This window comes from Recurvomyces mirabilis (assembly GCF_035927965.1).
Source record: "Recurvomyces mirabilis strain CCFEE 5264 chromosome Unknown scaffold_14, whole genome shotgun sequence".
In the NCBI taxonomy this organism is placed as follows: Eukaryota; Fungi; Ascomycota; class Dothideomycetes; order Mycosphaerellales; family Teratosphaeriaceae; genus Recurvomyces; species Recurvomyces mirabilis.
Genome location: NW_027041948.1, coordinates 16,269 through 39,983, shown reverse-complemented (window position 1 = coordinate 39,983; position 23,715 = coordinate 16,269). Strand labels below are relative to the sequence as shown.

Genomic DNA, 23,715 nt, shown 5'->3' with positions numbered 1-23,715 from the left:
GTTCGTAAAAGACATGAAACGCTTCAACAGCAGTGTAGGCGAACGATGATCAGGAGCGATAGTGAAGCGTAAGAGACTAATTAAATGAATGTGCACACAACCATCTTGGCATTCACTTCCCTGCTCATGACGAACAGTCTAGAGCCTCCAGTGAGTGTCCCTCGTTCCTGCCTTCTTCGGCGTTGTCTCACGACTTTCCACATGCAGAATTCGTAGGCCCCACATGCCTGCTGCATATATATAACCCACCTCCTCGCTTGTTTTGTTTCTTTTACCTTGCATCAACACTACGATTACTTCCTGCAGGGTATGTTTACTTCTCGCTTACTTGCTCACCTCATAAAAAGAACTACTATAGAGCTAGCCAAAATACAATAAAAAGTACTCTGCACCGCGCAGCTTCCTTCCAAACATTATCTAACCTCTAAAGCTTCCGAACACTATCAATAATCTATGATAGTTCAAGAAATGTTACGGACACTCACTAACACACACTATAGTCACTCACCATGGACCCTCGCATTAGAGGTCGTAACCCTGACTATGGCAAAAGACCTGCGAGCCGTTCGCCAGAGGGTGGTGTATCGAGAAAGTTGAGCAAGACGAGTCCTCGCGAAGGCTCATCGACGCCCAATGCTCTTGATGCCGCCACCTCTCGCCGGTCCTCAGTATCTACGACTACGGCGGCAGGTCGCCCTATGCAGCCTCCGAACGGAAGTGGTTTCAGAGGGGTCTCTCAACGGCCCAATGCTCAGAAAGAAACTGGTTCGAACTACGTTGCTTCGCCCGACAGCTTAGGCAGTAAACGAAGCCGGCCCGATGAGGTTCACAGCGGGCAGTCGACACCACGAAGCGCGAATGGAACAACTACGACCCGCCAAGACTCTACACTGGCAATCAACAACACACCCCTAGAGTCAGGACCCGACCACTTTATGAAATGCATGATCCAGAACACAGAATTCTCGAAGCTCTCCAACGCGCGCGATCAGGCTGAAGCACGTGTGAAAAAAGCTCAAAATGATTATCAAAGCATGTCAAAACACTTTAATGGTTTTCCTGTGATCAAGGAGCAGAAGGCACAAGCCCTCGCCGATGCTAGGACAGCTCTGGAGACTACAAAGCGTGCCTTCGAGAAGCAGCATAGCATCCTGAGGCAGCTGTCGGATGGAGTGGGCAAGTTTCCTAAATCAACCGAAGTTAATCCGCCTAGAGACTCTTCCGGCGAGACTATCACAGTAACTATTGAAGACTTCCGGAAGTTGTGCGAAAGAATATCCAAGCTGGAATCAGAGGCTGCTGATGCGAGCGCCGACTCTCGGACAAGAGATAGAGTCTCTACGCTGGAGGTCAAACTTAAAGCCGGGCCTCATCGCGAGGAGATGGCAAAACTTAGGTCGGAACACGACAGCCTACGTTCGAAGGTCGAAGCGAGCCAAGTCGAGATGCAGCAGCTCAAATCAGAGACGAAGGCCGGAAGCGAAGCAAGCCTGACCGCGTTGCAGACCGTGAAACCACTTGCGCTCAAAGTTTCTTCCGACCTAGGCCAGATATCGGCTATGCAGCGTGAGATCAACAATTTGAAACGCACAGCCGTCGAACTAAGTAAAGACGTCCAGTCAGGTAGAAACACATCGCAAATTTCCGGTAGAGCTGTTTCGCGGGAAGACAATGATGCAAAGCAGTCGGTCGAGAGACTGTCACGCGATGTTTCCTCCTTTGGCCAGCAGCTTACAGAGCTGAAGACTGGGCATGACATCCTGAGACGTCATGTCTTGCCTATGGATGATGCTGCCCGTTTCGCAAAAGACGACCAGAGTATTTCGGGCAAATTGAGCGTTGCCATAGAAGATATTGCGGCTCTCTTTGGGCTTATGGAAGCTACCGTGGGCGAAGGAGAGGTGCCCGTGGGCAAAAGACTCTTAGAACTCGAACGATTGGCCGACCAGTTCTCAACTCGACTCGATCAGGTTCAAAGTGACGAGGAGAAGACAACGAAGGAGATAAGAGGTCTGGGTGCCACATCTTCAGCACGCTCTGACACCGACACTGCTGCTACGACGATCTCAGACACCGTCCCTGAGGCAAACCGATCATCGAAGACTATGCTCGAACCAATAGAAGTCGAAGTCAAACAGCTCAAAACCGAGGTCGAACAGCTACGAGCCGACAATGCACATCGAGAACAAATGAAAGAGCAGGATGACGAGGTAATCATCAACCATGTCTTTGATACGAGCGAACGACAACTTGCGGAACAGAAGCAATGGGTCGAGAGCGAATTGACTACTTTGAGGGGCCAAAACACCAGGAACAGAGAAAGCGACTACAAGCAGATCACAGCTTCGTTGACGGAGTTGGCCAGGTCGACTTCTGACACCTTCAAGGCTATCAAGAGTGACGCGGAGGATATGAAGAAAAATCATGCTGAGCTGAACCAGCAGATCGGCGACTTGGAATTGGTGCGTGGGAATATCAGTGACAACCGTCGCCAGATCGGCGAACTTGCAACGGACCTCGCGAACAAGGTCGACCGGACGCAATTCATTTCTTCTCAGGACACATTCAATAAGGGCCTAGAGGGCATCCTGAAAACTCTCACAGAACAGCAAGCATCGATATCTGCTTCCACTGCCCGCCAACAGCCTCCACGTCTACCGAACGGTACGTCACCAGCAGCAAGTAACGGGTTCCAACCACCTGCTATGCGATCACCACAAGTAAACGGTATACCCAGAACGAATGCCGTCGGAGCACCTTCTGGCAACCCCTCCACGGACCAGAAATTGCAAGAAATGTCCCAGAAAGTTGAAGCCCTAACCTACGCTTTTCAGATGTTCCAACGCCAATACAATAACATCACCTCCGACGACATGGCGGCCAGAATGCTCGAACAATTCGGTGATGTCTGGCCGCATGCCAAGAACTATAATTCTGCAATTGCCGACCTGAATCGGTTGGTGGCGCAGACTTCTGTGGCGGTTGAGAGGGCGCAGGCCGAGGCGAGGGAGGCGGGAAGGGGCGCTGCTGAGACGAAGACGGCGCTTGGAGTGGTTGAGGTGGATGTGAAGGGGTTGAAGAGTGAAGTTGGGGGGTTGAGGGGGAGGATTGCGGTGCAAGAGGGGGAGAGGGAGGCTGTGAAAGAGTTTTTGGAGGGGGGAAGGAAGTGAGGTGCGAGTTACAGAATGGTGAGGCTGGTCGCGATGTTGGGCGTTTTGATGGGTTGTTGTCGTTGTTGTTGATGATTTCGAGCGTTTCAGCGTAGCATATGATACCCCCCTTTTTATCTCTTCCTTGGTGTTTGGAATGTAGGAGATAGAAGTGTTAGAGGCACAACGGACGGAGAATGTAGACAGGAAGCTTTCGAAAAGCTCCGAAGCGAGCTGGTCTAAGCAATGAGAATGCATACGGACACCAGACACCTTGCTAACAATCCCCAGTGACAGAAACCAACATGGCCTCAAGCCCCAGCGGAAGATGGGCTTTCCTTAGCCTTCCTCTCCGCCTCCTTAGCCTCATGCTGCCTCCTCGCCCTCTCCTCCGCAGCCTTAGCAATGATATCCCGTCTACTAAGCAGCTCCCCTCCCGACCCCGCTGCTACGCCCCCACCACCACCACCACCCCCTCCACCAAGCACATACTCCCCACCCGTCCACCTCCCATGATCATGCGCCGCCCCATCCTCCTCCCCATCTCCCACCCCAACATCCCCCGGATTGAAAAACTCTTCCCGCCCCACACTATGTCCCCCCCTCCTCCAATCGTTCTCCTCGACTTCCTTCTCAATCTCTTTACACAGATCCCAAAACCTCCTATCGTGATCACCCCAGACATTATGCGTGAGTTCGTGACACAATGTCTTCCTTATAACCTTGTAATCCCGATACCCATCATAAGCATCTGTGCGGAGCCGGAGCTCGATGACTTCGCCTGCGTTGCGGTTCAAACCCAAGGTGCGGCTGGTATCGGTCGTGTGTTCCACGGGGTTCATTTCTGTTAGCAGGCCGACGGCGAACCCGTGTTTGCGCATAGTGTATTTTATCCCAGCGTCGTCGGCTAGTCTTTCTAGGAAGCGATGGGATTTCTCGGGGTTGGTGAGGTAAGGGAGAGGGCGGATGGTGTGGAAGCGGTAGCGGGCATCGTCTTGGACTTTCTTCCAGTCTTTGCTTGTGTTCGCTTTGACCTTTCTACCAGCATTCTGGGCTAAGCGACGGCGTTCCATCCGGGCTCGGCGGTCGGAGATGTCGGTTTGGAGCTCGTGGACTTCGGCTGTTGTGGCGCCTATGAGGGCGATCTTCTTCGATTGTAGGGTCTGGAGACGTAGTTCGGGGTCTTTAAAGGGTGGTTTGAGCAGCCCGATGTTGGGGGAGATGAGGAATTTCTGGTTCGAGGGCGGGATGTGGAATTCCTCGGCGACGTCGTCTGAGAGGTCTTGGATCGTGGCGTCCATGTGGTGGAAGGCGAGTTCGATGGGTTTGTTGTGGAGGTGGAGGGTGATTTTCAGTGCTGGCTCTGGCTCATGGTCATCATCGTCAACATCGGAGGCGGTGTTATGTGAGTCGAGATCACTCATGGCTGCAGGGATTGTGAAGTAGATAGGAAATATGGATAGCAGGTATGGGAAGTAGATAGGAAATATGAATAGCAGGTATGGGAAGGTGGTGTTACCTACTACTGACACTCCTACAAGTCGAAGACTCACAAACAATACCCGTCTGACGCCTTGGACAGTGGTGAAGGACAAGGGCTAGAAGGCGAAAGAAGGCAGACGTGAGGTTCGTCATCATTTCTTTGTCACGTGCGGGATTGTTGTCACGTGCATCTCCAGCCATTTCTGCACGTATAAAGTACGCAACACGTTCCATACCAACGAAGCTCCTGATGCAATCGAGACCGGAAGCCTGTTGTAGCCCTTGACGTAGAGTCACGCAGATTCACAGGCCCATACAATCTAGTATGTACTACTACTCTGCCCTCTATTCCATCCATCCTCGCAAAATGGGTATCTACGCATATCCCGAATCAAACTCCAAACTCACATCAAGCCATGCATATGGTACAGAGCCAAACCCGGCCCATCCCAGCCCATATCATAAAGTCGTAATCGCAACTCTCTTCCCACTCCAGCAAATCAGCCTGACCCTTTCCCGACGCCTTCGATAATAACACCATCCTCGTTCTACTGGCTCGACATCGCAGACCTCCTTGGCTGCTCATCCAACGCAACATCTCCATCAAGTCGCAATTGAAGCTCGCAACCAAGTTTCTTCCTGTCGATCCACTCCCGTAACATACCAAACCCAGCTCTAGCAGCCACCAACGGACTCATCTGCACCCCAAACCCCATCTTATACCCCCCATTGAACCTCCCCGGCCCCAAGTCCTCAGTCCCCGGCATCCCAACCCTCAACCGTCCAGCCCAGCTCAAGGGGAAAACTCGCATAACCGCATCCAGATCCAACCTCAACTCCGTAATCTTCGCCTCTCGCACCAGGACACCCACCACTTCACCCATATCCGTCCCACCCAAAGTCTTACCATAAGCCGCGCTCAGAGTGAGGATATGTCCAGCATACACCACACCCAGATGACTCGCCAACCCCGCCAAAACGGGCTCGACTTCGCACGTCCGTTTCACAAATGAGAAGAATCCGTGAAGGGATTGCCAGTTCCTGATGGCTGGACTCTGCTTGGGTTCGGCGGCGAGTGCCGCTTCGTCCGCTGAGGTGAAGGCTAGGAAGTATGCCAGAAGGGACTCGATGGCCTTGATGGCCGCTAGTCTCTGCTCTAGCACGGCGTTTTGATCACCAGAAGCAACAAGCTTAGCCTTGTTGACATGCGCCGAAGCAGCATGCTTCAGCTCTCGACCGAGCCTCTCAAGTCGCTTCTGCTCCGTCTCCCATGCCTGCTGCTTCTGTGTCTTAGCTTGGCTCGAAGGCGCTCTGGTAGGCTGCGACGTCTGGCCGTTCGCCGCAAGGGGCGTGCTCGATTTGGCGGATAGTGGCGTGTTGGCATTGCCCTCGTTCGACTGCTCGCGGACCATGGCTACGGCCGAGAGCATATCTTTGCGTACTGATGGGGTGGCTTGCTGGGACTTGAGTAAGGTGGGCGAAGATAGATCAGCCGGGATGGGTGTGCTTGGCTCCTTGGTAGTTGTGATGGCTTCAGGGATCTTTTTTCGCTTGGCTGGAGGACCTTCGGCTTCGGTATCGGGCGATGTCTTGGGAGGCTCTTTGCGCTTGAGAGAAGTCTCGTTGGCTTTCTTTGGTTGCTCTGGCTTTTGCTTCGCTTTCGCTGCTGCAGTGTCGTCAGATGACTTGCTAGCTGACTCCTTCCGTCTTGCAGGAGGTTCGTAGCGTTTCATCTCGGGTGCCTTGGACTTGGCTATCGAGTCTTCCTGGGATGCTTTCCTGGTTAAGGGTTGCTTTTCTGCGACGACTGATGTGTCGTCCTTCGTTGCGGCATGAGTTGGCTTCACCGCTGCTGCCTTCTTCGGCACCTCTGCTTCTGCATACTTGGTAGCAGACTGCACCGCGTCCTGCTTCGATCGCGCGCCATTCAGAGCTGTACTCTCCACTTCTGGGCCTGCGTTCTCTAACGCCCTCTCCTGACCCAGTCCGCGCTTACCATCTACTCCTGCTCTCTCGACACGTCCAACTTTCTGAGCAGTACCTCTAGCAGGCGGTCCGACTTCCTGCGCCCCACCCTTACCACTCACATCCTTCCGCCCGACCGGCTTCTTCTCTGCCGTCTTTGTAGGCTGTTCGGCACTGGTCGAAGTTGGTGGCGATGCAGGGTAGTCCTTTGCAGGATTTGGCCTCATCTTCAAGATGCGCCGAATACCTTCACGCTGATGTTTCTTGTACTTCATTCTGACGATTCGTGAAGGCTTGCCGGAACCACGTCGAGTGTCGAGTGCGTTGCCAACGACAATCTCCTGCGACTGTGATAGCTCTGGCGTCTGGTCTCGTGGTGCAGACGTGGTTGTAGGCTTGGCGCGCTCCTCACCGTCCGTGCGTACAGCAGGCGAACTCGAACTCGCACGAAAAGCATTCCGTGGCACAGGTGATTTCCGCTTGGCTTGAATTTCGCCATTGGGTGGTGGTGTGAGAGTGCCGTTCTTGCTCGCCGAACTTGGAAGTGATAGATCCGAGGAGGAAGACGCTTTGAGCTGGTCGCGGGCTTTAAGTGTGGCTGCGATGTTTGCCGGGATGGTTGGGGATAGTCGACGAGGTAGATCAGGCACTCGTAATGGGGATAGCTTTGGTGGCAGGTCCTTTGCTTGGATTTGCGGTAGCATTGGTGGCGATAGCTTGGGAGGTAGGCCTGTCTTCTGCGAGTGTGCAGGCGGCGTTGCTGGCCTCTTCGCATTCCGCTCAGCAACAGGCTCCTTCCGTGAATGTGATGGTGGAGGAGAACTCGTTCGCGCCTTCTTGACTGCAGGCTGGTCCTCCACCTGTGACTGGTCTCCCTCCTTCCCTTTCTGCTTTCCCTCCACATCACCATGCTCCTCTCTCTTCCGCTTAAGCTCCTTCTTGACAGGCTGCGACTCAGGCAAAGGCACTTCCTCCAGCTCGGTAACCGCAGCAAGGACCTCATCCGTCTCAGCCTTCACCCTCTCAATCGGTCCCTTGACAGCAGCATGAGGTCTGCCCTCGGTCGCTGCCTTCGGACCAGGTGTACCAGCCTGCGCCGGCGTCCCCGCACCAGTCTTACTTTTCTTATAAGCATCAAGACTGATCTTCTTCTTCGGCGCGCCAGTACTGGGCGTACTCGCTCCTCCAACCTTGGCCTTAGACGTCGCCGTCCCCTCCTCCTCCCGCGGCTCGCTATTGTGCAGCACATACATATCCTTGCCATGTTCGTGATAGATGAAAGTCTGATATTGCGTATACTCTCCCTCCTTCCACTCAAAGGGTGTCTGATTCAGCCATTGCATGGCCTGGTATTGGTAGGCATGGTGGTAGCGGGGCTCGACATCCTGTGGGATGGTGAGGACATAAGGGTCGGCGGGTGTGAGTGTTCGCATGCGGTCGACCGCGTTGTCTATCGCAGCGAGATCGTCCTGGTCGGCTTTGCTGAGCGGGGCGGATGTGGAAGAAGGTGGTGGTGCTGTCTTGGCCGCCTCATTTGTCGCGGGCATGACAGCGGAGTCGTGTTAGACGAATGTATATTGTTGGCCCGTCTACACAGGCGTGTCGGAGATATATGGTATCATTGAGAGACAGTCGCAATGTCGAGGTTCGCCGCGAACGATATGTAACTCTACACCTGTTGTCAACATATGAATGGTGGTGCGCCATGTGATTGTTATTGTTCCTTACATCACTTCCACCCTCACTAGAACTAATTGTTGTCTCAGCCTTTGTCTGTCGCCGCGCAGTTGACGGCAACCTCACGTCGTTCACTATAATACAGCGCCCTCATCTGCCAGAAATAATACAAGCATACCCACTCTCGCGCAATGTCAAGCTGGAGATCGAATAATGAGGGCTTAATCAAGCGCTAGCACATCACCAACGCTCGATGCCGCAAGCCGTCGTTCCTGCACCTGACGCGCCCCGACCACTCGGGATTATGTCGAGATAGCGTCCTGGGCTGACTAAAAATACATATTGTAGAAGCCCTGACACTATATTCAAATAGCATTTCCAATGATTTTATAAATCCCCATTATGATCACCGTACAAGCTACAAGCTGCAAGTAATCGAGAGGCAAGTGGGGTCATAAGGCGCGAAACCTTGACGAGACGATCGTCGCCTACATATATCATCATAGCAGTATTCCCGTTCTCCCGTTGATTTTGTTGAATTATTCCAATCTTCCATCCTCAATCGGATCATCCAGCCTTTCCACACCAAGATGGCACAACAGACCGTCTTCCGCCTTCCCAGCAAAGGCGCCGGCTACGACAAGCTCTCAGAACACTGGGAAGCAGTCCCTAAAGTCCAAGCCCATGAAGTCCTGCTCAAAATCCACGCCACCACGCTCAACTACCGCGATCTCGTCATCGCGAACGGCGGCTATCCCTTCCCGGTCAAGGACAACGTCGTCCCGCTCTCCGATGCAGCAGGCACGATCGAAGAAGTTGGTGAGGCGGTCCAAGACTTGAAGAAAGGCGATTGGGCCATTTCCAACTTCGATGTCACGAATCTTTATGGCCCGCAGCCAAGTGCGACACCCCTCTCCTTTCTGGCGATAGTACTATCACTGACAACGCACCAGATTGGCTCAACGGCCTCGGCGGCCCCATCGATGGTGTCCTGCGCCAATACATCGCCATCCCCGCCACAGCCATTGTCAAAATCCCCTCAAGCACCAAACTCTCTTGGTCTCAGCTCGCCAGCCTCGTCTGCACCGGCACAACCGCCTGGAACGCCCTCTACGGCAATTTGCCCTTGAAACCAGGCCAGACTGTCCTCTTCCAAGGTACCGGTGGCGTGAGCACGACAGGTCTCATGCTCGCGAAAGACGCCGGGGCCAAGACGATTATCACGTCGTCTTCTGACGAGAAGCTGAAGATGGTGAGGGAAAAGTATGGTGCGGATTATTGCGTCAACTACAAGTCCACTCCGGATTGGGCGGCTAAAGTCAATCGAATCACTGAAGGTCATGGCGCGGACTTCATCTTTGAGAATGGTGGCTCGGGGACGATCGCCCAGAGTATTGCTTGCGTGGCTCGCGGGGGCCAGATCGCAGTCATTGGGTTCCTATCGCAGGCTAAGGAGATGCCGGATGTGGCGGCCTTGGTGCTTGATAAGGGGTGTATCGTGCGCGGTATTAATGTTGGCGCGAAGCAGTTGACGGAAGATCTTGTTAAGTATGTCTGTGGTAAGGATCTCTCGGTGCCTGTCGAGAAGAATTTCGGGTTTGAGCGAGGACAGATCTTGGAGGCTTTCAAGTATCTGGAGAGTGGTGGGCATGTTGGCAAAGTGTGTATCGAGATCGTGAAGGCGTAGATACATGTAGATATTTGTAGCCTTGGCGTGAAGCTGAAAGTCGTCCATCAGCTGTCGTTGCCTTGGCTGCTCCATAGTGACGTGAAGCCGTGATACATACTCGTTCATGCGCATGTCTCTTCCGAGTCCCAGTCAACCCTATTCGAGGTTCAGCCAGGATGCCAGGAGGAGAGGACGTCAACATTCTGCTATCACGCATCCAGCCGAAGCGTAAGAACGAGCAAAGTGATATACGCCGCCACGCTGAGGGCAGTCAGGACAACGACAACGTTACCACTAGTACGAAAACTGCGAATCAAACATCAGCACGACCCCATACATCAGCATTACCACGAAGCAACGACAGATTACATACCGTTTCCGACTCAACCCACCATCCCCAACCTCACTGAAAAACTGCCGGTTCCCCTGCATCCGCCTGTACCCACTAATCGCCAACACTCCAGCTCCATAGACCGCAAACAAAGCTCCAATGGAATAGAATTCGCTGGTGAAGATCTTCAACACGATCAGGGCGAAGCTGAATTGGGAGAGGGCTGTGCGGATATATGCGCCTTCGAACGTGCGTTGGGCTGCGCGGATCTCGACGAGTTCGGCGGGCGAGAGAATGACGCTGCGGGCGCGGTGGAGGCGCAGGCGGTAGTGAGTTCCTGCGTTGCGTGTCTGGGGGTTTTGTTAGTGGGGTTGGGGCATGGTTTGTGGTATGGTATAGTGGTTTCTCTGGTGGCGGGAGGAAGGAGCGGTGGACTTGCCTCGAACATTTTCACTTATGACCTGGGCATTGTCTGCTATGTGATGTGTTCTAAGATCTGAGCCGTGGGTATGTCTTCACCAGCAGCGGTCTGAACAACGAATGTCACGTCAGCTCAGGTCGAAAGATCGACATGCCAAGGCTGCTACAGTATCGAGACGAGTCCACAGCTTCACTCTACTTTCCATCCCCGCAGGATACAGTACCATCAACAATGCTTCCATGCAACGTTTCATTTGGAGTGCATAGTCGCGTGAAAGTGAAAGAAGGCGAGACATGGATGCGAGCTTCTCGGTAAAGAACCCCGCCAGGAGTACGGGAGGAAGCCAGTGGTACCCACCCACCCACTACTACCCCCGGCTACCACCCCTTTCGTGTGCGAGGTAAGTGCGGTAGTGCGGCGGCCCCCTTCGTCATCCGATCATCTGCCCGCATCATCTCCTTCTCTCCCAACCTACACTCCCTTACTGTCCACCATTACTTTCTTCCTACACGACTTCAGCTACCGCGTCATCATCGCGTCTCCGGCTTGCAGCCTGGCGGAACTTTTCGCCCACAATCACATCCTTGAGAGGGTCTTGGAATCATTACGCACTATCACCATCACGACAGCAAGACCACAGAACGTTCCAATGGCCGGATTCGTGTCCGTTAATAGCCCGACTGAACACGCCCCTCCTGCTGCTGTAGCTGCTGTAGCTGCTGCCCCACCCACTACCCCAGCTTCAACAAATGGCACAAAGCGAAAGCGTGATGCCCAGGTGAAGTTCTACGCCGTCCGTATCGGCAAGGCTCCAGGCATCTACAGCACATGGAACGACTGTCTGGATCAAGTTCGAGGCTTCCCCAAAGCCACCTTCAAATCCTTCACATCCTTGACCGACGCCCAGCATTTCGTGGAAGGCGAGAGTGACCATATGAGTGGTGTGGGAGGCGGTAAGGGAGGTATGGGCGCGCCGCAGAAATGGTATGGAGTGCAATGCGGGCGAGTGCCGGGAGTGTACACAAGCTGGCAGGACGTCCTCGATCAGATTCGTGGGTGGAAGGGGCCGAAGCACAAGGGCTTCAAGACACGTATAGAGGCCGAGCTGTATGTCAAGGAAGGTCAGCAACCACACGGCATGAACGGTGATGCGCCGATGGAGAGTATAGAGACGTCAGAAGGACCTGCCAAGAAGAAAAGTAAGAAGTCTGGCGTGGTGAAGAACGAACATGGGGAGAGCTACCCGGGGGAGCAAGGCGAGTATGAGCCTGGCGAAGCACCTCTGAATGGTGCAGAAGACGACTTCGACACAGACATTACCCTCGACCAAACCACTGGCTCGCTCCGCTACAAGAACGCGGAAGAGACTCAGAAAACAAAGTACCAAGCCTCTCGACCTGTCGAAAGTGCACCGGTCCGCATATACACAGACGGCTCCTCCCTATCCAACGGCCAAGCAGGCGCCATAGCAGGCGTAGGAGTCTACTTCGGCCCGCTCGACGGCCGCAACATCTCCGAAGGCTTGACGGGCACGAAACAAACCAACCAACGTGCCGAACTGACCGCCATCCTCCGCGCGCTCGAAATCGCGCCCAAAGACCGCAAACTCATCCTCATCTCTGACTCCAATTACGCCATCAAATGCGCCACAGAATGGTTCACCAACTGGCGCGGAAACGGCTGGCTCAACGCATCGAAGAAACCCGTGGAAAACCGCGATCTAGTCACGAAATTAATCGATCTGCTGGAAGAAAGGCACGTGATGAATAGTCATCGCTCCTTCGGCCAAGAAGACGAGAGCGTGGAGGAGGATGGTAAGGCTCCTGGGCCTTGGGAGCGTGGGCCCGCGGGGGTGAAGTTTGTCTGGGTCAAGGGGCATTCGAAGGATGAGGGGAATGAGGCTGCGGATGGGCTGGCTACGGCTGGGGCGAGGGAGGCGAGGGAGCTGGTTGATGGGGATAACGACTTTTAGGTGAGGATGGCCCGAGCAGCGTTGTGCTTGCTGGAAGGAGGTGTTGTCGGTGATGCCCCCTGAGGATTTATGATGGAAGGCAATATCAGAAAACCGCTGGTCGGCTGTCTGTGTGCCGGACGAGCTGGGTCATGTAGGCGAACGTCGACAAACAATTGACTTGGAGCAGTCCGATCTCATCAGGCCAAGGTGTCGAAGACATCTCTATGGCGCGTGTGGCCAGCTTATCGATACACGTGCAGTGATCGTAAGCTCTACATATCTACTTGAATAATGATACAAACACCTCCCCACACCAGCCGCTTCTCAGCGCACCATAGCACATCTCCTCACCGCAAACTCCCAAGCTCACTCATCAAATCGCACAAACACTTAATCATCTGCGGCTTCCCAGCCCTCTCCTCACTAGGCGCATTCCGCTCCAACACCTCCACACACACAGCCATAATACTCTGCGGATTCTTCAAATCACCCAATAACGGCACGGCCGAAGGAGCCTGCTTCGACGCCGGGAGCTGCAGACAAGGGCGTCCACTATTTAGATGCACGAAGGCGTCGGTATCGGCGGTCTTGGGTCCGTCGAGGAAGATGATCGGTGGTTTGCCGTTGGCCATCAGGCCGGAGACGGTATCGCGTTCGACTGGGCCGCCGGGTTGCGGTGAGGAGCGGGCGGTGCGACGTGCGGCGTCGCGTTGCATCATTGCGTAGGCCCAGAGGATCATGGAGGCGTGGTAGGCGAGGAAGGAGTCGCAGCCGCGCAATTGGTAGGGTGGGGTGACTTTCGCCCAGCGGATCACTTGGGCTGCATGCCAGATGGCTGTCCGGGCTTGCTTGCTTGTGCTCCAGCTTTGTAGGGCCTGGTAAGCGCGGTGGGCTTCCTCTTCGCCGCATTTTCCTGCGAAGCGGATCACGTCGTCTAGACTTACGTGGAGGGTGCTGAGGAGGAAGTCTTGGAACATTTGGGTTGTTGGGCTGGTTCCTGCTAAGCCGGGACTTGTGGCTTGGAGCAATTGGCAAAGTTTCTGGTGCCGTGATTGCAGCCATAGTGTTGCTGATGCGTCGCTGGTGCCGTGGGCGACATTGAGGACTGTGGATTGTTGTTGGTGTTCCCATACTTGGGCGGCCAGGCCGTAGAGATACGTGGTTATTGCCAGCTTGCCATCGATGTCTGGTGGGAGGCAATTGACCAGATCTCCATCTGTCAAGAGTGATCGGACAGAGACACGTTGTTGACGCACACCATGTGTCTTGGCGAGATATGCTGTACGCCATGTCTCTGCCGAAGGCGCCAGCCAAAGCTCGCGATTCGCTGGCAGCGGCAGAGTCAACTCAGCGTACGAGATCAGTGGATTTCTGTGCTTGGTCATGGTAATTAGAAGGTCGTGCTCGAGAAGATGATGCACTAATCGTGTATACGATTGGATCTCTACCCATCGCCTCCACTTCTCTTCAGTCTCTTCTATGGTATCACTTGCGGCTGGGATGATGACAGAATAGGCGACACTGTCAAACTTTCCAAAGCGTCGCAGTGCCGTGACGAGAGGCTGGAGATGACTCTCGGCGATCTCCATCTTCCTCTTGAAGCCGCAGAAAGCGCAGACGTCCAGCCAGAGCATCATGGCCTGGAGATACTGCAAGTCTCTGATGGCACTGTTGTCGTCTTCCACAGACTTGTTCAGCGCTTGTCGGACGATCTCTAGGAGCACGAGTCCAGTCCGAGAGATGGCTTTCACACCAAAGCAAACACAACCAGCAGCCACTAGTGCTGTCAGTAACTCTGGTCTGGCAGTCTCTGAGTGGAAGAGATGTGGGTGTATCCATGCATCGGTCTCGAGACGCTTGGCAATACCCATCTTCATAAGCACTTCCAGCAACTCCGCAGATGGAAACGATGCCATCGAGACCTGCGATTTTGCGGTCTTCAGGATCAGCTCGAAGATGCGGTCCCGCGAGTTCATGGACAGCTTATCTGGTATGATCGATGCCTCGGCAAACGGCTGGTGTGGCGAAGATGCAGAGTATAGCTTGGTCTCATCTAGCTGGATACTTGAGTGCTCGCTGAAAGCATTCTGCCGCTTCTCCGGGTACCATAACCATGGTGACTGCTGGTAGATCGCATGTCTTTTCCGGGCGTGTTCGCTCCGACTCAATGCCTGGCCAGAGGAGCTTGCGGCTTGCACGACTTCGTTTGGTACACTCGTGCTCGGCGAAGGCCACGGGGGTATAGCGAGAGCCTCATCCATCGTCGGCACAAAATCTGTTCCGAAGATGTCCATCTCACCGAACCAGTCTTGGTCCGAGAAGAGGTTGGAGATATCAGGAGGCAGCATGGTGTTATCAGCTCCATTGTAATCCGGACCAGGTACCATGATCTGATCGAAAAAGGAAGGGACGTCACCGTACCCTGTATCATCAAAGGATGTAACATTCTCGAGAGGATCCCATTCGTCGATAATCGGAGCCATAATGGAGTGAACATGGTTTTGGCCATCGGCCACATGGAGAATATCGCCAGTGGTCTGATTTGGTGCTGGGGTTGACGAGAGATTACTCTGAGATCGCTGATGTAGTTGTGGGCGCTGCATCGCTACTCCACCTCCATGTCCATTTGGCGATTCAACCGATGGCGATACAAGCTGGTCGAGAGAGTCGGAAGGGCAGGCAATATTGCGCTTTCGACAGCGCTGACCTACACCTCGATAGATTCAATGATCAGCATATGTTCCAGGCAATCCTACACGGTTTACAACCTTGGATTTCTTACAGGGTCGATCATTGTCACACTTCACCTGCAACTACTGTCAGGAACACAACATCGGTACCGTAGCGGTCAAAGTCATGGATCACGTACCTTGGAAGTCACGCAAGCGTCGCAGGCCTTGATGGCACGCTGTAAGACCCGAGCCTGCGAATCCGACTCTACGGCTGCGTCTTTCTGGTGCTTCAATTGGTGGCGTAAGAGGAGATCTCTGAAATTGAAGAATGATTAGTCTGCGCTCGCCCATACGATGCTGGACAACTTGTAGTGAGTTGTGATTGCCGTAGACTGATCAACTTTCTTTGGAATACAAGCACGGTATACCCAGAGCTATTCCTTAAGTGAGAGCAACGAACGTATCAACCTCACCGAGAAGGTGACATTTGTTATTACGAGCCAGTCGGTGCAATTCTCAGACCCGAATTAAGGAACGACATAGGTTCGCTTGTGCAAGAGAGTATATCGATCAACGCTCACCTTCGATTGAAGCCTCGTGGGCACTCGTTGCATTTGAAGGATCTCTCATTGCGATCTATTCATCGTCAACTATGCTTGATCGTGTACGACAACTAACCACACCAGTGAGGCCTTACGAGAATCAAGATGTCGGGACAGGTGGTCCGCTCGCTCGTATGAGCGTGAGCATACTTGACAGGCGAATGGTGGGCGTGACTGTGCATCTCCATGGACATCGGATGATGAACGCGAGCGTTTGAGGTCGCTTAGGGCCATAGTGGGATGGTCAAGGAATGCGGCTTGGGTGGGAGAGCTGCATTCAAGAGGAGAGTGTTTCGGATGTCCTGGACAAGAGGGGTTCGGAAACATGTGGAGATGAGACGGAAGTCGAAGTGTGGCTTGATGAGATTTTGCGAGTCATGGGAATGGTCAATCATGCTTTGGCTGTCTGCCGCGCAAACCACGTTTTCGCACCCGGATACGTGCAATTGTAGTCCATGAAGTCCGCTGGGCTCCTGTAGGGCTGTCAGCAGGTCCAAGATGCGTTAATGTCTGGCATGAACACTCACATCTTTACCTCCGTGGACCCTTTCTCAGTGGCCGGCTTTGCGCCATCGCGTGAGTACTTTTGGATAAGACTGGCTCGCTCGTAGCGACACTCAACGATCTCTTTCAACGACTGCTGGACGCGTTCGACAGATGGCACCGTATCGACATCCGCAAAAAAAGCACCCAGAGCCTCCGCGTCCTCCACTGCCTGTGATGCTCCTTGACCTTGCGTTGGAAGCATCGCATGTGCAGCATCGCCGATCAGAATCACACGCCCTTTCGTCCACGCCGATAGCGGATCAGTATCTCTAAGCTGCCATAGACCTAGATCATCCGCCTGCTTGAACACGTCTCTCATCCACTCTGGGAAATCTCGGTATGTATCCAGCATTTTGTCCAAGTCACCACGCGACACCCAAGATTGTTTCTGGTTGGCATCCTCGTTCATCTTCTCGTCTGGTACGAGCCCTACGATGCTGAAGATGTCACCTTGCCGGGCAGGACCCATTATCAAGCGGCAGCTGTGCGCCATCATCATGGATGTGGCTGGTTCTCTCGGCTTGATGTGCTCGCAGAAGGTCGGACATTTCTGTTCTAGTACGGAATTCGGCAGTACCATACGATAGGCCGATAGTCCGGTGGGAATTGTGTTGATGTGCTCGCCCACTACGGCATCGCGCAGGACGCTGTGTATGCCGTCTGCTCCTACAATGACATCGCCATATATCTCCTCGCCGCTTTCCAAGGTCACCGACCCAGTCGCACAATCACAACTGGCCACTCGTGACGCTGTCCGCACAATTGCTGGTGGGCCACTTCTGTCTGGGTCTAGAGCTGCAGCTTGCAATGCCTTGTGTAGATCCTGCCTGTGATACATCATCCGGTCACCGCCATACTCGGTTTTGCTAAGAAGTGGTACTGAATTCACCATCTTGCCTTCGACATTGAATATCCGGAAGCCTTCGTCAACCATGCCATCGGCTTTATCGAGTTGCGCTCCCAGCTTCCATTCTTTGGCAAGTATTCGAGAGGCATTCGGTTGCAGGGAGATTGTTGCGCCAATCTCGGACAATAGTCTTGACTGTTCCAATATCGTTACTTGTCGACCAGGTCCACGCAGCGCAATGGCAGCGCAAAGCCCAGCTATACCACCACCAACAACGACAATCTGGAATGGCACCGCTGAAGGCATTCTAGAGGCTGATGACTTGCTCTAGTTTTGTCGCTGGATCGATCACGAAGCTGTGTTAGAGAAGGAGAATGGCATCTCAAAGGGAAAGGACTACGAAACCAGGCCCTCATCGACCACATAGCAGCGTTGCTCGGGCGCTGTACTGCACGAGTATCCGGTGGGTGGGGCAGAAATGTTCTCGATTCGTGGATCCTGCAGATCACGCCCACATATCCCCGTGATCCAGGGACTTCCGATGGAAAGAGTGGGCACTCACACCATTCCCTTCCAATACTCTTCGAAATGTCAGTACAAGACACATCAAATCTACCAACAAGATTAGCCAGACAGTCCTTACATCAATTAGAAGACATACTTCGATATCGAACACAAACACAATGGCAACGACCACGATTCAGACCGAGCAAGCTCCACCCGCCATCCGTCCAGCCCAAAGCCGGCGGATGAAGGTTGATGGATCCGACCCAGTGTTCGGTGACTGGAGAGACGACTTGGTGAGGGACGGATAGTGAGCAGAGAACCGCGGAAAATGTCTCCAGGAAAGATTGCTGACCTCTATCAGCGCTGTCATCAAGGGTGCCATCCCTCGCGAGCGAGCAGACAAATATGCCGACCAGATGTACAGCTGGCTCGAAGGCTTGTGAGTCGCTGTCTCGAGCGTCCGCGATTGGTACTCTTACTAACATGACCTTAGCAATCTCGGCTTCGACCGGAACGATATGTCGACGGTGCACAAAGACAACCTACCAGCGATCAACGAGAAGGGTATGTGTTTGCAGTATGGCGTGACACACGAAGACTTCGTATGGGCTGTCCGTGGTGAGCCTGGGGTGGTGGGCGCGTTCGAGTCGGTCTACGACGACCAGGATCTCATCGTCTCCTTCGATGCCATCAACTTCACACTCCCAAAGTATGTCACCTTGACCTACCCTGAATATCGACCCGTGACGCTCTTAGCTGACATGGAATTCCAGGCGTAAGGATATTCCAGCAAACAAGCCTTGGCCTCACCAAGACCAGGACCCGCTCATGCCAGGCTTCAGATGCTTGCAGGGTCTGGTCAACCTCCTGCCCAACGGCCCTGACGACGGTGGACTCATCGTCTGCAAGGGTAGCCACAACCTATCGGAACAATTCCACAAGGAGTTCATCAACGAGCCTCGCATCCCTGCCTGGACGCCAGAATGGTTCGGCTTTACCGACGCAGGCATGGAATGGTTGAAGAACAAGAATTGCGAATGGCTCAAGGTCTGCGCAGAGCCAGGCGACCTGTTGGTGTGGGACTCCAGGACTGCACATTACAACTTGAGCTCGAAGACGAATCAACCACGGTTCGCCATCTACACATGCTACATGCCTGTCAATGATGCAACGCAAGAGGATTTGATCAAGAAGAAGGGGGCATATGAGCGATGGGTCGGCACAACTCACTGGCCCAATGCCAGACACACTGGCAGCAATGTCGCCAAGCGCGATGGCGAGGATGACCCACACAACAGGTTCGAGCCTATCAACAAGCCGCAGATGAACGAGCGCACATTCAAGCTTACTGGTATTCCGTATATCAAGGCCGAGGCGTAGATATGAGCACACATATACCATGTACGACTTTCGTTTTAGCTTATGATATCACTGCCTGAAAGTCGCCTTGATTTGCCACCAACGGACTGTAACCATAAGCTACACTTATGGGCCATTAGACAGCGTACACGTTACTGATCACATCTACTACTCTTGACTCAGCGTTTAGGGGCCCGCGCCTGTACCTGGAACCACCTGACACATTCGAAAACCGTTATAGGGCATGCCTCTGTGCGTCAAGAAGCCGCAAAAGAAGCCAGACTTCCTTCTCTTCTGGGGGCCGGGAAAGTTGGGAACGCAGATCTCGATAACACCAAGAATCATCCGATCTGGCCCTGGCCACCGGCCCACAACGCAAAAGCCCCCAGTAGGCTTCACAGGCCATTCGTAGTACGGACCATCGTAACCGGCAATGTCGCATACTATGGGGCTCAGGTTTTCGACATTTTGGAAAATGTCCGGATAACTATGGCCGTTGGCGCCTGTAGCCTGCCTATCGAACAACAGCAAGGCCTGTGCTGAGAAGATATCCGGACCATAATTTTCGGGGTTGAAGACACTTTGACCTACAATGACCCATATGAAGGGCTTCGTTAGCAAGGGCATTCTGCCATCGAGGAGAATAGGCTCAACTGCATTGGTCTGGATGGGGAGGCATACCACCGCAGTAGTGGGACTGCGTGCTTGGTAACTGCCCGGCTGCTCTCTCGTCGGGGACCAGCATCCCGGTAGAGGTATTAGAGGCTTTGTCAGGTTCGACCCAGGTCATGTTCAAGGCTTCGAGGTCCTCCAATTGAATGGCTGTGCCGCAGTCCGCAAGAACGATAGTGTACAGACCAAAAAGTAGGGAGATGTAGTGGAAGCAAGTGGTCAGAGCCATAGTGATGAGATAGCCTCTAGCAGTGTCGTCAAAATGTTAAAGGGGAATTGTAGGAAATGTAAGAGAGATTGAGATTTTGGGTTGTTCGAGCAGGCGTTTATAACATGCTTCATCTGCTTCCCTGGTGCAGACTGCTCGAGAACTCACAAGGCCCACAGCAACAATGGATGTGTACCTTAGCCCTGTACAGATACTCATCGTGACATCGAGCTAGGCCTTTAAACAAAGAGCCAGGGAAAAATCTGTAGCACCGGGCTGAAGGAGTATCCTGTCGTCGTTGCACGAAGAAGCACGAAGAGAGACACTCGCGAAATCCGGCGGATTTTTAGCCTCATCTTGGAACCAGGCGCAGCATTCCAAACAGGAGTGAAAGACATCTGTCACACAAGTGAGCCTCGCGTGTTCTTTTCGTTCTTTGAATGACCTGGTTCTGATGGAAGTACCTGCACCTTGACGGTGAGCCTCGATTCCTTGTTGTTAACCATGCTGCAAGGTCTTCTGGCTCGAATCGTCTTGCTCAAAAGTTGTTTTTGCAAATCCGATGCTGATACTAGCAAACCGTGCCTGGGCTCGGCAACCTAGATACGGCAGGCACATTGGTGACAGCTTCCCATGGCTTGAAATTGGCTTGGTTACGGGGACTGCTCCATCATAATCGCCCATGACTCATCGAAGTCGTACTCAGCAATATCCATCATTTGGCGGAAGTGTGCTTCGGGTGCCACGTCTGGCCAAGGGATACTGTAGCAGCTCGTGTTCGATGGCGCTGTGACATCTTTGGGATTGAGCGTAGCCAGCTGAGAACAAGCGCGTCCCACAATGTCAATTCGAAGGTGACTTCCTTGGTGAGGACAGATCTGTGTCAGTACTTGCTCTGGAGAGAGAGAACACATGCAGTTCATGTTCGTCGCTTGACCACTCGTTCCCGGTTTCGGGCTCGACCTCACCAAGTCGAGGCCCTTGTCCGGAAAGTGAAGACGACTGACTCGACATCCATGCGGGGAACCTGTCAACGTGGGGCTAAATTCACGGAGACTGTGGGCGTGCGAAAGTCAAAACCTGGCCACGAGGTATCCCAACCCTCAGACGAGAATCAAGACATTCGGTTCGGGGCGGTTGAGAATACAGTACCAGACTTCTCGGTCGGGACGACGATGGTGCCATGTGGGCGTTGCCGAAGGCATACATATGCATACAGCACCATCTTCTGCGTGGCAGACGAAACTGTAGACTTTCTTTTGAACGGAACTAGCTACACACCTCTTGGGACAGATTAATCACGACGTGCGTGAGGAACCAAGACACAAACACTCACCATGTCGCTCCCCGAAAAAGCCGGCATACAAGCCGAATCCATCGAACTAGCCAAACCCACCACCCTCCACCTCCCCAACCACACCGGCGACGTCGACCTCCTCGACTCGACCGGCAAAGTCCGCCGCATCCCGATCCCCTCCGCCGACCCCAATGATCCTCTCAACCTGAGCAAGTGGCGCAAACTCGGCATCATCATCACGACCTGCTTCTACGCCATCTTCTCCTTAGTCCTGGTAGGCGGCGCGGGCTCGATCCTGCCCTTCTGGATCGCGCTTTATGCTCCGCAGGGGAAGTCGATCCAGCAGGTGGTGAATTTGACTACGTATCCGAGTTTGGTTATGGCGTTAGGTGAGTCTGGAATTTCCAGCATACGGTAACCCGTCCATCACTGACACAGACCGTGGCGCAGGCGCCTTCGTAATGCTCCCGTGCTCCATAATGTTTGGTCGCCGCCCGGTCCTCCTCGGCTGCTGCGCCCTGATCTTCGCCTCTACCATCGGCGCCGCGAAGAGCACAACCTACAACAGCCACATGGCGTGCCGCATCCTCCAAGGCATCGCGACAGGAGCCACCGAATCCGTGCTCCCGCTAATTATAAGCGACATCTCCTTCCTCGACGAACGCGGCCTTCTCTTCGCCTGCTACTGGGGTTTCCAGAACTTCATCGGGAACATCTTCACCATCACCGTTGGGTTCCTGGTGGCCGAGACGTCGTGGAGGTGGTTCTATTGGTTATTAACGATTCTGGGGGCGGTGGGGTTCGCGTTGATCTTCTTCTTGGTGCCGGAGACGAGGTATTCGCGGTCGCCGATGGCGATGGAGGGGCAGGTTTGCTATACGGATGAGTTTGGACATACCATGCTTCTTACTGATGCCGAGGCACGAGAACGGTTTGGCGCTACGCTGGAAGGTCAGGCGAATAATGAGTTTGGCCCGCGTGTGTCTTATGTCCGCAGTCTGAACCCGGTCACTTCGGCTGTCCCGAATGCTTTCCGGGTCGGAGGCGGAGCACTTGTCAAGATGGTGTCTTCCTTGAGCTCGCCGGGCGTTATCTGGGCGATCCTGGCGACTTCAATCAGCCTCGGGGTCACAATAGCCATGTCACTCACCTACGGCGAGATTCTGACGACCGACTTCGGATGGTCCATGGCCTCAGTCGGGCTCATCAACTGCGGCGGCTTTCCCGCGGCCATCGTCGCAATGGCATTAGCAGGTCCTTTGTCCGACAAGCTCATTCTTTATATGGCTTCGCGACGGGGCGGTGTCCATCGGCCAGAGGATATCCTGATTACGCTGGCATTTCCGTCCCTAGTCAGTGCGATCGGCATTATCATCTATGGTGTGACGGCCCAGAATCCTGCCGCTCATAGTGCCTGGGGTATCATCATGGGCTGGACGTTATTCAATATTGGCTTCATCGTGGCGCTCGTCACGGGTACGCACTTTGCAGCTGAAGCGTATCCGCAGAATCCAGGTCCTGCGCTCGTCATGGTCGTCGGTTCGAAGAACATCGTATCTTTCGGTAAGTGGGATGAGAGAAAAGCGTCCGAGTTGGTGAAGCTAATGGCGAGAACAGCGGCATCGTTCGGCATCATTCCACTGGTCCACAGGTTCAATTACCTGACAGCATATATGATCCTTCTGGGTGCATTCTGCGGCATATTCCTGCTCGGGATTCCTGTCTACTTCCTCAATCCAAAGGTGAGATTACCAAAGCCGCATGACTTTACATACACTGCTGACAGCATCGCAGTGGCGTGCTATGGTTGGCAAGAAGCAAACAGAGTAGATAGCGAATGGAGCTGCGATTGTAAGCCCTTGCTCCTACGTTTCGCGTTTCATGATGCGACGATATGCGAGACATATGCAAATGATACTGAACCTGAACATAAGCGATCAGAAGTCCCCCGACGTGCCATTGGTGCTATCGGCGGTCGCAAAGTCACACATCGAGTCGATGTGAAAACTGAGCCAAATGTACCGAACTATCCCGAAGGAAAACGTCCTGATAGGGTACGGTCATTTCGTGGTAGAATCATGTCTTCGTTTTCAGGTCTTCACAACAAGACGCAATGTTACCGCTGATATCTCGGCCTTAGCCAGCAGGATATGTCTAAGCTTGGTGCACTCAGTACGGCCTTGAGCTGCGCTGAGCCAGGTGAGCCTCGTCATGCCGCGGCGCTGTAGCGGGCATGGCAGTAGTCCCGGCGAAGGCGCAGAGCAATAGTTCGATACCTGTATTTCGAGCACGAGGCTCGGCGACTACGCAAGCAAAAGGCCATATCAATGTCGAGGTGGCGGTGCGGCTGCATTGTG

The 23,715-nt window shown here is 53.7% G+C and overlaps 10 protein-coding genes across 10 annotated transcripts; 5 read left to right on the top strand and 5 right to left on the bottom strand.

The window, feature by feature from the left end:
• Positions 1 to 126: 126 nt before the first annotated feature.
• LTS14_005638 (uncharacterized protein) lies at positions 127 to 3,170 on the top strand (the record flags this gene model as incomplete). Its single annotated transcript, XM_064838336.1, has 2 exons — positions 127 to 150; positions 501 to 3,170. The coding sequence occupies 2 exons, from the start codon at positions 127 to 129 to the stop codon at positions 3,168 to 3,170; spliced, it is 2,694 nt and encodes an 897-aa protein (XP_064693790.1).
• A 290-nt stretch (positions 3,171 to 3,460) lies between these two features.
• Positions 3,461 to 4,573, bottom strand: LTS14_005637 (uncharacterized protein; the record flags this gene model as incomplete). Its single annotated transcript, XM_064838335.1, has 1 exon — positions 3,461 to 4,573. The coding sequence occupies one exon, from the start codon at positions 4,571 to 4,573 to the stop codon at positions 3,461 to 3,463; it is 1,113 nt and encodes a 370-aa protein (XP_064693789.1).
• Positions 4,574 to 5,179: 606 nt separating this feature from the next.
• On the bottom strand, positions 5,180 to 8,143 carry LTS14_005636 (uncharacterized protein; the record flags this gene model as incomplete). Its single annotated transcript, XM_064838334.1, has 1 exon — positions 5,180 to 8,143. The coding sequence occupies one exon, from the start codon at positions 8,141 to 8,143 to the stop codon at positions 5,180 to 5,182; it is 2,964 nt and encodes a 987-aa protein (XP_064693788.1).
• A 720-nt stretch (positions 8,144 to 8,863) lies between these two features.
• Positions 8,864 to 9,960, top strand: LTS14_005635 (uncharacterized protein; the record flags this gene model as incomplete). Its single annotated transcript, XM_064838333.1, has 2 exons — positions 8,864 to 9,173; positions 9,227 to 9,960. 2 exons carry the CDS (start codon positions 8,864 to 8,866, stop codon positions 9,958 to 9,960), a joined length of 1,044 nt encoding a protein of 347 aa, XP_064693787.1.
• A 1,027-nt stretch (positions 9,961 to 10,987) lies between these two features.
• Positions 10,988 to 12,666, top strand: LTS14_005634 (uncharacterized protein; the record flags this gene model as incomplete). Its single annotated transcript, XM_064838332.1, has 2 exons — positions 10,988 to 11,094; positions 11,214 to 12,666. The coding sequence occupies 2 exons, from the start codon at positions 10,988 to 10,990 to the stop codon at positions 12,664 to 12,666; spliced, it is 1,560 nt and encodes a 519-aa protein (XP_064693786.1).
• A 329-nt stretch (positions 12,667 to 12,995) lies between these two features.
• Positions 12,996 to 15,131, bottom strand: LTS14_005633 (uncharacterized protein; the record flags this gene model as incomplete). The annotated part of the gene is made up of 1 exon (XM_064838331.1): positions 12,996 to 15,131. One exon carries the CDS (start codon positions 15,129 to 15,131, stop codon positions 12,996 to 12,998), a length of 2,136 nt encoding a protein of 711 aa, XP_064693785.1.
• A 1,182-nt stretch (positions 15,132 to 16,313) lies between these two features.
• On the bottom strand, positions 16,314 to 17,621 carry LTS14_005632 (uncharacterized protein; the record flags this gene model as incomplete). The annotated part of the gene is made up of 2 exons (XM_064838330.1): positions 16,314 to 16,395; positions 16,450 to 17,621. 2 exons carry the CDS (start codon positions 17,619 to 17,621, stop codon positions 16,314 to 16,316), a joined length of 1,254 nt encoding a protein of 417 aa, XP_064693784.1.
• Positions 17,622 to 17,998: 377 nt separating this feature from the next.
• On the top strand, positions 17,999 to 19,202 carry LTS14_005631 (uncharacterized protein; the record flags this gene model as incomplete). Its single annotated transcript, XM_064838329.1, has 4 exons — positions 17,999 to 18,129; positions 18,184 to 18,261; positions 18,316 to 18,531; positions 18,596 to 19,202. The coding sequence occupies 4 exons, from the start codon at positions 17,999 to 18,001 to the stop codon at positions 19,200 to 19,202; spliced, it is 1,032 nt and encodes a 343-aa protein (XP_064693783.1).
• A 165-nt stretch (positions 19,203 to 19,367) lies between these two features.
• Positions 19,368 to 20,082, bottom strand: LTS14_005630 (uncharacterized protein; the record flags this gene model as incomplete). The annotated part of the gene is made up of 2 exons (XM_064838328.1): positions 19,368 to 19,768; positions 19,863 to 20,082. The coding sequence occupies 2 exons, from the start codon at positions 20,080 to 20,082 to the stop codon at positions 19,368 to 19,370; spliced, it is 621 nt and encodes a 206-aa protein (XP_064693782.1).
• A 1,316-nt stretch (positions 20,083 to 21,398) lies between these two features.
• LTS14_005629 (uncharacterized protein) lies at positions 21,399 to 23,188 on the top strand (the record flags this gene model as incomplete). The annotated part of the gene is made up of 3 exons (XM_064838327.1): positions 21,399 to 21,747; positions 21,797 to 23,100; positions 23,153 to 23,188. 3 exons carry the CDS (start codon positions 21,399 to 21,401, stop codon positions 23,186 to 23,188), a joined length of 1,689 nt encoding a protein of 562 aa, XP_064693781.1.
• Positions 23,189 to 23,715: the final 527 nt, after the last annotated feature.